The 12,030-nt window shown below is 44.0% G+C and overlaps 1 protein-coding gene across 3 annotated transcripts in view; it reads left to right on the top strand.

Moving 5' to 3' along the window:
- Window positions 1–12,030, top strand: part of mrrf (mitochondrial ribosome recycling factor) — a 48,482-nt gene that overhangs the window by 16,310 nt on the left and 20,142 nt on the right. For all 3 annotated transcript variants that reach the window (XM_078425990.1, XM_078425989.1, XM_078425988.1), the window contains one exon: window positions 3,636–3,754. In XM_078425990.1, coding sequence (XP_078282116.1) covers window positions 3,636–3,754 — 119 coding nt within the window. The remainder of the gene's footprint in view (window positions 1–3,635; window positions 3,755–12,030) is intronic.

Genomic DNA, 12,030 nt, shown 5'->3' with positions numbered 1-12,030 from the left:
TTTGAAATTTATGTGGATTTAATACTCTATACGTTTTAACATTGTATATAAATATAAGGAGAAATTAAAAATCCAGCTTTGGGGAAAAATCTCTCGGTGTTCATCTCTCCCACATGGTCGACCACCATTACTGATTTTTCTTCCCCCCCCCCCCCCCCCCTTACTTTGTAAAGTTCACATTTGCAATGAGTGCCTCACCCGGCTTTGGCTGGGCTACGTTTGACTTCTGCTGCCCCGTTCGACCTCCTGCAGCCCCTCTTCGCCGTGGTCTTGACCAGGAAGAGTCTATTTTTGCTAATAGCTTCCTGCAAATGGCTTTTGTAAGAGGCACATGTCAAAACCGTCTAGCTGAAGTGTTTGCAGATGTGATGAATTGGTTTTCCATGTCGGCTGACAGGTAACTGCATCCAAAGGCAAAATATACAGTTGTCATGAAACCGCTTGAAAAGGAAAAGACAGCTCAAATCCCTTCTCAATATCAAGGATTTTATCGTGTTTTTATTTCAATTACTTAAGGAATTGTTTCTTTTCATTGTCGCTGTTTTAAAATACTAACATATAAAGTTGAGTACAGCTTTTCAGAAAAGTTACATTCGTACATTCAGTTGCATTACTGGTCAGGACAAGCTGATTGTACTGAACTGTGAATTTGTGAGGATAAGCTGTTCTTATTAAAGGTACTTTTAAAGGTACTCGGGACCCTTCTTCACAGTGTTCAAAGAGCATGAGAGCAACAGGCATCACAGAAGGGGAGCAGGGAGAGAGGGTCTCACAGAACCCCTGTGGGAGTGAGGAGTTCTTCAAAGCAGTCATACTTTGAGGGGATTTTGCAGCGGTGGAGTAAAATGGAGACACAAGGAACTGGTGTCTGAAAAAGAGTCTCGACCTGAAACAGGGCGGCACGGTGGCGCAGCGGTAGAGTTGCCGACTTACAGCGAATGCAGCGCCGGAGACTCGGGTTCGATCCTGTCTACGGGCGCCGTCTGTAAGGAGTTTGTACGTTTTCCCCGTGACCTCCGTGGGTTTTCTCCGAGATCTTCGGTTTCCTCCCACACTCCAAAGACGTACAGGTTTGTAGGTTAATTGACTGGGCAAATGTAAAAATTGTCCCTAGTGTGTGTAGGATAGTGTTAATGTGCGGGGTTCGCTGGGCGGCGCGGACTCGGTGGGCCGAAGGGCCTGTTTCCGCGCTGTATCTCTAAATCTAAAATCTAAATCTAAAATCACCTGTCCATTCCCACCACTGATGCAGCCTAAGCAGGGAGCTCCTGGTGGGCGCTGTATCGCCGTCCAGGACCGGGCCCGGCCTCTGGCAGAGCGAGGAGAGACGTCAGTGTGTGAGAGGGGGGGGGTTGGCGAGTGAGAGGGCCGTCGGCGAGAATGGAGGGCCGTCGGAGAGCCGTGAGAGACCTGTCACATGCGTGAATGCTGGCGGTCGGCCGAGGACGGGCCCGCATAAGTCATGGTGGAGAATGTGCAGCCGAGAACGGTGGGGGGGGGCATCGAGAACAAAAAGGGACCCGTCATGGGGTGGGGGCCACAGAGAACAAAGGACTCAGTGTGGAGGGGGGTGGGGGGGTGCTGAGAACAAAGAGGGACGGGGAGGTGGGGAATAAGGACTATATTGAATACTTTTGTAATTTTGTCGGCACCCTTTACATGCCTCTTGCATACTTGTACTGTATGCAAACAAAGAATCTCACTGTACCAGTACACACGACAATAAAGAATCAATCAAATCGATCAAAGACAGACGCAAAATGCTGGAGTAACTCAGTGGGACAGGCAGCATCTCTGGAGAGAAAGAATGGGTGACGTTTTGGGTCAAGACCCTTCTTCAGACACCCCTTCTAGCCAGAGGTGCTGCTTGGCCCGCTGAGTTACTCCAGCATTTAGTGTCTATCTTCGGTTTAAACCAGCATCTGCAGTTCCTTCATACACAATCAAGCGACCTATCTGACCCCCGAATTCATCCAACATTGCGGTTTGCTAAAGATCCCAGCATCTGCAATTTCTTGTGTCTCCAAAGTTATTTCAGTTCTGTTTTCAGGTAGCCTTGAGAAAATGTATATCCTCATGAACATTTTCCAAAGAAAAAAAATCTCTCAGGAAAATACTTAACACCTAACCCGATGGGACAAAACCAAATGTCCGCAGGTTTCCACTTGGATTCACCAACTATCCAGCTCGAAGAAGAAGATTGATTCATCAGTAATATCATTATATCTGACTCATTTTCACCGTAATGCCTGTGGTCAGAAACAATACCACTAATATTTTAATCACTGTGTGGTGTATAGAATAATGTGGTGTATGCCATCAGCTAATTGATTTGTTGACAGTAGTCCAAACTATGCATTTTCTGACATGGTTGACTTTCAAATATTGATGGCGAGATTTTATCTTTAATCTGATAGCTTGGAAACAGTAATGCACACACGACAGATGTGCAACGAAAGAAAGCATTTTATTTTGGCCTAATTCTAGCTTGCTCTATGCAGGGCTTGGCGAGTACTGAACGGAACAGACCAGAGAAGTCTGGGGTTCAAACACAAGCATTTTCCAAGCCAGGGAGGTATAATATTTATTCCCTCTCGTCCATCTTGAGCAGAGAAAGAAATTCAGCAAAAGCAGTTACCAGCATCAATCGAATGTTACTCCAGAATCCCTTGCTATGGGATTGGTTTTCGGCCATTGGGGCAATTATTCAAGGCTGCCAGGCCTTTAACAATCGGGTCCAACAGCTTCAGATCGTTATATTTTAAAGGAAAGTTGTTGCTGAGTTGACCACGCGACAGGAACGAAGATAACCATAGCATTGCCACTGCTGGCTTTCTGCTGCCTTCTGCCTCCTGAAACAATGGTAGTTTTGTAGCTTCAGCACTTAAACTCCATCACATGCAGCCAGTGGCTTGTAGCATGACACCCCGTCGCTAATTGCATTCGACGCAGGACTGATGCAAGGTCACTGGTACTAAACAGAGGCTACGATGTCTGCTCCTGGTTGCACTCTGGATTCTCAGTTTCATTAGAGTCAGCAGAGCCCACCATCAGGAACGCAGTTGCAATGGGTGTTTACACAACGAGCTGCAGATGTCCGAGTCTTGAGCGAGGCAGAAAGTGCTGGAGGACCTCGGCCTGTGGAGGGAATGGACAGGCAACATTTCAGGTCAGGATCCTTCTTTAGTCTCTGAAGAAGAGGAGTGAAATGTAAAGCCAAAGGGAGGGATATAAAAGGACATGGTGGGTGGAAGAGGGGGTGAAGATGTTCCCGACACAAAATGTTATCTGTCTGTTCCCTCCAGAGATGATGCCTAACCCACTAAGTCACTCCGGCACATTGTGTTTTACTCAAGATTCTAGCTTCTGCGGTTCCCTGTATCTCAGTGTACACACCAGTGGGTTGTGTGCTACCGGTGGAGGTTCTTTTATAGCACTGGCAACCAGAGGCGTTTCAGGACCTGGTGCAAAGGTGTGGGAATTTGGCAGGCTTAACCGCAAAATATTTCAGCCTGTGCAGAGGGAAGTACTGTTTAGATCAATGAATACATCTCACCATAAAAATGCTCTTCTTGCGTCCACTCGAATTCATTTGTTAAAAACTTCCATGTTTTCTTCCATTTTATCTTCTTCAGGCGCTTTAGATCATATAACTGTTACAACGAGCGAAGGAAAATTTCCATTAAACCATTTGGGACAAGTGTCCATGAAATCACCTCAACTCATCTTAGTAAATATGACCAGTTTTCCTGAGGTGAGTGAATGTGCACAGATTTCTAAGTAGTAGTAGTTTATAGATGCAGTCAATGCTATGTGGAATGGTTTTAAGTAGACATAAAGATGCCGGTACGCTCATCGGTCCTTGTTGTCAGTGTCTGTGACAGATTGTTATCCTATCTGTTGCTTGAGCTGTGGAAGGGCCTGGCTGGCTGATTTAACTGATTGATTGAAAGCCACAGCATGGGTGGCAATGGAACGATGTGTGATGTAAAAGGAATGTGCCAACTGGGTATAACATAAGCAAAATTGAATGCAGAGACACCAAGAATATATTAAGATTTTTGCACAGTTTTTACTTTGTATATACGTTTTATTGTAAATAAAGTTTGATTTATTGAATTGAAAGACAGGGCGTGGAAACAGGCCCTTCGGCCCACCGAGTCCACGCCAGTCATCGATCACCCGTTTTCTCCAGTTCTATATTATCCCACTTTCTCATCTACTCCCTACACGTTAGGGGCAATTTAACCTACCAAGCCGCGCGTCTTTGGGATGTGGGAGAAAACCCGGAGGAAAGCCACGCAGTTACAGGGAGAACGTGCAAACTCCATACAGACAGCACCCGAGGTCATGATTGAACACGGGTGTCTAACACTGTGAAGCAGCTGCTCTACCAGCTGCACTTTTGCGCAGACTATTGCAATTTTAAAAAGTTTTTACCAGGACCAGGCTATCCCATTGCATTTTGGGTATGTTGACGCCTGTAAAGTCCACCTCCCCGCACTAAATAATTCCTTAGAACCTGCTTAGGGCGGTCAAAGTGGCGCAGCGGTAGAGTTGCTGCCTTACAGCGAATGCAGCGCCGGAGACTCAGGTTCGATCCTGACTACGGGCTCCTTCTGTACGGAGTTTGTACGTTCTCCCCGTGACCTGCGTGGGTTTTCTCCGAGATCTTCGGTTTCCTCCCACACTCCAAAGACGCATGGGTATGTAGGTTAATTGGCTGGGCAAATGTAAAAATGGTCCCTAGTGGGTGTAGGATAGTGTTAGTGTGAGGGGATCGCTGGGCGGCGCGGACCAGGTGGGCCGAAGGGCCTGTTTCTGCGCTGTATCTTTAAATCTTTAAAAAAATTAACATTGAGGATTGGCTGAATCTCGAGTCTCCTATTCCTGGGGCTCAGTATCTTTGTACATCGGTATGTAACTATGCCTTAACAATGCCTGTGATACAATATATAATGCAAGCCAGTCAATAAAAGTACTAGCCTCTGAAATATATTTCGTCATTTCAAACATTAAAGAAGTCTTTAGATATCAAACAGTGAAAAATGATGTCTCTAGCTGCCGGGGGACCAGAACACAAGATTTTAACTGAAAGAATATGAGGGAAATTGCTTTAATGTAGAAAATTATGAAATTATTGAGTAATGGTCGTTAGCTTTTCAGGCAGAAACCTTATCATCAGTTAAATAGGGAATGGAAAACATATTAGAATAGGGAGAATATAAAAGGATAATGGGGAAAGTTGAAAGGAATGTAATTGCAGTGTTTAGTGGCAGTTAAAGGACAGGCACTGATACTGGTCACAGATGCAAAAAAAAAAGCTGCTGGAGGAACTCAGCAGATCAGGCAGTACCTGTGAAGGGAAATGGACAGGCAATGTTTTGGATCGGGACCCTTCTCCAGGTCTGGTCTTCTGCCCATTTCTGTCCATAGATGCTCTGATTGACCTGCTGAGTTCCTCCAGTACCTTGGGTTTTTTTTCCCCCTGATCCTGGTGAATTTGGCTGCATAGTTTTCCTCCAAGGCTGTGTGACTTGCTTTGAGGAACACGTTCTACCCGATGCTTTAATTGTACCATGTTGCAAAGGCTGTCACAATGGAGAGCAAAGCACCATTCAGTTAAATTCTCAGTTGCAATGAAGCCTGTTATTCATTGTATGACAAGATGATGGATTGTTCAAAGCCTGACTTTAACTTTTAAGCACTCCATTCCCGAGCATCTTTCATGAGAAGGAAATGAGCCACACTTCCACCTTGCATTGTCGTCTTTGGGAACATGTTTGCTTGATAAACACAGCTTTCATTACAATTGTGAAGAATTGCTCTGCCTACTCCGATAATGTCTTTTGCTGTTATGAATGCGGTTGCAAAGACAAAAGTGTTGTGAAAAGGACTGTCAATACAACGGTGAAAGTTTGTACTATTTTCCTTATGTCTTTGTGAACTATAATCTGTGCCAACACGCTGGCACGCTAATGTTACAGTGGTACAAACTCTGTTTCTGTCCTGACTCATTGCGATGAAAAGTAATTAGTCCATGAAGCCGTTTACAATGCACAGGTCTGAATCAGTAGGCTGTTTAGAACATAGAATAATACAGCACATGAACAGGCCATTCGTAATGTCAATGCCAAATATGATAATAATAATAAAAATAATAATATATTCCTTTATTCGTCCCACACCGGAGAAATTTACAATGTTACAGCAGCAAAGTGGATAGCAAGAGACCAAGAGATCATTCGTTATAAATAAAAGATACATAAATTGTCATCAGTTTTCTGTGTGTTCTTAGTTGTTATTGTTGACTCGTCTGCTGGGAGCAGTGCTGGTTGTGCAGTCTCACAGCAGCGGGAAGGAAGGACCTCCTTCTCTCTCTCCTTCGCGCACTTGCGGTGAAGGAGTCTGTCACTGAAGGAGCTACTCAGTGCAGTGACAGTGTCCTGCATGGGGTTGGATGATAGCACTGGTGTTGCCCCGATTATTAAAGGCGTGGTAGCCTTGAATAATTGTCTCAATGGTTTGAAACCAATCCCATAGCAAGGGATTCTGGGTTAACAGACAAGGTTGGTGCTGGTAACTGACTTTGATGTATTTTTTTCTCTGCTCAAGATGGATGAGAGAGAAAAAAATTATACCTCCCTGCCTTGGAAAATGCTTGTGTTTGAACCCCAGACTTCTCCAGTCTGTTCCGTTCAGTACTCGCCAAGCCCTGCATAGAGCAAGCTCTAATTAGGCCAAAATAAAATGCTTTCTTTTGTTGCACATCTGTCGTGTGTGCATTACTGTTTCCAAGCTATCAGATTAAAGATAAAATCTCGCCATCAATATTTGAAAGTCAACCATGTCAGAAAATGCATAGTTTGGACTATGGGTTATGTTTATCCAGTGTTTCTAATTCTCTATTCCCATTATTTTCCACATGTGCTGTATATAGAAATATCCTAGATTTTGAGCCATTTTCAATTCAATTGGAAAATGTTTTAGAATCGTTTTTTGTTGCTCCAACAATCATGCTACAACAGTTAGACCATCTTGCAACTGCCAGCTAATACGTAGAAGATTAACTCATTGAGCACTACATCTATATATTGCTAAAACTCACATCTTGTTTGTTCCCCCGTATGTTTGTCCCGTATGTTTGTTTGTACCGTATTCATCCGGAAAAAAACGGTACAACGGTACAAAAAACGCAACAATTTTAGGCCCACCCTACTCACCATTCCCCCACGGTCTCAATAAATCGACTTTTGTTACTTTTTAAAAACAATTTACCTATTAAACTTTAATAAATGTGCTCCCCACCCCCGCCGGGAGGACAAGCAGGAGGACCAGTGTGCCCCGCGTTGACCTTCCTCCTGTGGTGCAGAGGCCGTCAAGATGGCCGTCACCGCCCTTCGCCACCACTCCCTGCAGATCGCCTCCTTTTGCCGCCGAGCTGCAGGAGAGGCTTCAGGTCCACGGCTCGCTATTGCTGCAGCGCTGAACGCACGGGGCCGAGGTGAATGCCTCCCTCTCCCTTTCCCTGTCCTCCCTCGCTCGCCCACGGCCCCAGGGGACACTCCCCGCCCGGCAACGGCTCCACGGATAAGGCTTGCCGGGCCTGCAGGATCGTCTGTTGGGGGAGTGTTGCCCGGCCCGTAGGAGAGATTTGGACCCAACGGGTCCACGTCAGTCTAGTTTTTCATAAAGCTTTTGCAGTGGATTGATTGATTGAAAGGTAAGGCATGAAAACAGGCCCTTCAACCCACCGAGTCCATGTTGGCCATCAGCCACTCATTCACACTAGTTCTATGTTATCCCACTTTCTCATCCACTCCCTACATACTAGGAGCAATTTATAGGGGCCAATTAACCTGCAACCCCACAAGTCCTTGGGATGTGGCACTGGGAGTAAACTGGAGCACCCAGAGGAAACCCATGCGGTCGCAGGGAGAACGTACAAACTCCATACAAATAGCACAGAGGTCATGATTGAACCCAGATCTCTGGCACTGTGTGGCAGCAGCTCTACCAGCTGCACCACTGTGCTGCCCCAACAGCTGAATAGGAATAGGTTAGAACAATCTTTTGAACATGGTTGAGCAGCGCTTTCTCGTGGACAAAATGGCGCAGGTGCACATGATTAATAGACATACACGCCACATGTCTGAAAAACTAAATAATGAGATTTAACTTTTTAGAGGTGTCGGTATGTACCTGATTAATGGCAGACTTGACCGATCACAAAAAAAGCACTGGTTCTGCCTAACCTCACAGCTTGGGTACTGCACGTTCATAATGACAGTCAAGATCGACTCGTGCTTTCTTCCATTGTGGAAATGGCCCCATCGGTCAAGTCTGCCATTAATCAGGTACAGCCACATTTCTTGATAAAGTTGCCTGCATCATGGAACTGCGAGTTGCCAGTTTTCTCTGATCAGCTAAATAGGAATCACTCCTGGCTAATAACACTTCAATGAAAATATGAATGCATTGAATAGAAAAAAGTATTTGTAACAAGGTTTGCTGTTCTATTATTATTGTAACAGATTTAAGCGTCACAACTGTAGAAAATTTGTTCTGCGGTTAATTCGGGGCAAAGGAGTATGGTGGCTTATCTTTCTTTTCTATTCTACACCTGATTCTCTGTAGCCATTGATATATAAAAATACTTGTGTTTCTCTTTTCACTGGCAAAATGGCAAACTGAGCTTCCTTATTACATTCTGATTTCTCTTTGTGTTTGAATAAAAGGAAACTGGTCTGTCAAAACAAGCCAGATCAAGATGTACAATGTCGGCGACAAGTGATGACAGCACAACACTGAAATATTTTGTCTCTGAATAATGTTTGTATTTTATTCACTGCTAAAAACATTGAGTTACTGTGTCCGTTTACTAGTATTCACTGCAACGTTCAGAAGGGAGTTAATGCTTTAACCCCTATTCCTCTTCTGCCAGAAATCTGTTTGTATAGAATAGTGAAAATATCACTATTTAAGTTTTCTATTACAGTTTAGAGACACAGCGCAGAAATAGGCCCTTCAGCCCACTGAGTCCACACCGACCAATGATCCCCGTACACTAGCACTATCCTACACACTAGGGACAATTTACAATCTTTATCAAAGCCAATTAACCTACAAACCTATACGTCTTTGGAGTGTGGAAAGAAACCGGAGCACCCGGAGAAAACCCACACGGACACGGGGAGAACATACAAACTCCGCACAGACAGCACCCGTAGTCAGGATCGAACCCGGGTCTCTGGCGCTGTAAGGCACCAACTTTACCGCTGTGCCACCGTGCCGCCCGGTCTTTAATGTTTCTGGAACATTTGCCTGAATTGACAGAATATAGGTCTGGATCTCATGGCCATTAGGTTTTTATTGTATTATTTCCCACCATATTCAACAGTATGGGGGGCAATGGGGACATGGCAAGACTGTTGCTTCAGAGTTTTTCTTTATTCTAGGCCAGATCAACAGGTAGTTTGCTGGCTTTTCGTTTCAGACAAAAAATCTTGCGATCCATTTTCACAGCTACATATTCTCTTCTAGACCCAGCTATATTGTAAGTTTGCTGTGATCCCGGAGGATGGCTAAACATAAAACAAGTTAAAAAACCTACGGGGACATTTTCTCATATCTAATTTACAAACAAACTAATTTAACATAGCTTTCCATTTGCTTGCCAACATTTTTCCAAAATAATTTACCAGAGTTGGCAGTTTGAAAGTAGTAATTATTTTAGTGTCAGCGTGTGTCCTATCTTTTTAGTTGGCAAGGGAATTATTAGTAAAGTATCAGCAAAGTTTATGATCTAAACTGAGATTTCTAGATTATGAATCCTTTCTATAGAAATGTGAAGAATTTCCCCAAATGTTTTGTTTCCCTTCTCTTGTGAGGGTTAATTTTTACTAGAATATTGTTTTACACATACAGCAACCTCTAATTCCTTTGCCCAGTAACTTCTCATTAATGTCATAGATTCATTGAGTTGTACAGCATGTAAAGAGGCCCTTCAACCCAACTAATCCATATGGACCGAGGTGCCTTCCTGAACTAGTCCCGTTTGCCTAGGTTTGCCGCAAAGCCCACAAACCTTTCCTATCAATGTACCTATCCAATGTCTTTTTCATTTTGTAATTGTGCCTGCCTTACCTTACTGTTTTCTCTGGCAGCTCCATTCATATACACAGCATCCTCTTGGAGAAAAACGTGCCCTCCCGGTCCTCTTTAAATCTTTCCCCTCTCACTTAAATTGATGCACCCAGTCTGGGAGAAAGATTGTAACCACCCACCTTATCTATGCCTCTTATGATTTTCGAGACCTGAATGTACCTTAAACTTAGACCAATTACATTATGATCAGGCACAGGAGCAAGACAGTTACGTTACTCATGAAAAAAAAATGCTGGAAGACATCCCTCAGTCAGTCAGTCAGCATTTATGGATGACGAAACCAGTCAACTCTTCAAATCAGCAACCCTCCCTCAGAATTACAGGATTACATGACTAAATTAGTAATCTGGTGGTTAAGATGCAAGTTTAAATCTGTCTCTGTCAAATGCGAAATATAAATTGTCAATTAAACAAATTCTGGTATTTAATTAAAAAACATCTGATTTCAGTAACAATGAAAATGAAGTTCAGGTAATTCGAGTCTATCATAAAAATGTTCTTTCAAGAAGGAAATCCAACAGTCTTATTGTGACTCTAATTCCTTTGCCCAGTGACTTCTCATTAATGTCATAGATTCATTGAGTTGTACAGCATGTAAAGAGGCCCACAGGGCAGGTACTTGGAATGTAAGGGTGGGAGGGTGACGTTCCAAGATGCTTCAACTAAGCTACTCCCGTTTGCCCATAGTTGGCCCACATCCCTCTAAACCTTTCCAAGTACCTGTCCGAGTGTCTGTTACATGCTGTTATAGTACCTGCCTCAACTACTTCCTTCGACAGCTCGTTTAATGTATCCACCACCTTCTGAGTGAAAAAGTTGCTCCAGAGGTTCATATTAAATCTTTCCCCTCACACCTTGAACATATAAGTTCATAAATTGTAGGAGCAGAATTAGGCCATTCAGCCCATTCGTCCTCTGGTTCTTGATTCCCCCACCCTGGGTAAAAGACTCGGTCCATTCACCCACTCCATTCCCCTCATAATTGTAAGTATCTCTCCTCAGCCTCCTGCACTTCAAATTCTAGCTTGCCCAATCTCTCCCTTTCGCTCAGCCCCACAAGTCCTGGCAACATCCTCGTAACTCTTCTCAGCACCCTTTCCAGCAAGTCACTGAACTGTGCCAGGTGATTTGACCAAGGCCTCTTTAAATGGAGAAGAAGTCATATGCCCGCGGTCCCTGGTATGAAGGACGGAGGACGTTGCCTTTAATTGTCCTCTTGTTTTCTTTTGCTCTGTGTATAAACGACGTCGCAGCTCGCTGCTTATGTGCATGGTACTTGCTCCCAACTCCAAGCTTTCATTTGCAAAACTTTCCCCATGCCATACCAAAAAAAAATGCTGATCATGCCTCGGACATGGGAAGAGATAGAAGGAAAAATTGGAAGAACCTGATCACGTCTTCTGCACATCTGTCAGCATGTGGATTTTGAGAAGGATTGTTGGAGAGTTATGTTCGTAATAAATCCATCCCTGGTTGACTTGAAGAAGGGTCCCGACCCAAAACGTCACCTATCCATGTTCTCCAGAGATGCTGCCTGACCCTCTGAGTTCCTCCAGCACTTTTGTGTCCTTTTGTATAAACCAGCATCTGCATTTCGTTGTGTCTGTGTTTTTCCATCCCTGGTGGCTGATTATTTGATGAAGAGCAACTACCAAATAGGTTGAAAGGATGGTGAAAAGCAATGCTGAACCCAAGCTTCCATGGCGAGCCAATTATTTTGTACATGCTTTAATATACAGAGCTCTAATACAATATTTCTGTTTGAGTTTGTACTACATTGGCAAGAAGTGGCAGTGTAGACACCAAGTTTCATTGCTTGATACATACTGTTACTACTGCTGGTTTCTTGTAAAATAATTTGCA

This window comes from Rhinoraja longicauda, chromosome 31 (assembly GCF_053455715.1).
Source record: "Rhinoraja longicauda isolate Sanriku21f chromosome 31, sRhiLon1.1, whole genome shotgun sequence".
NCBI lineage: Eukaryota > Metazoa > Chordata > Chondrichthyes > Rajiformes > Arhynchobatidae > Rhinoraja > Rhinoraja longicauda.
This window is presented reverse-complemented; position numbering and strand designations above follow the sequence as displayed.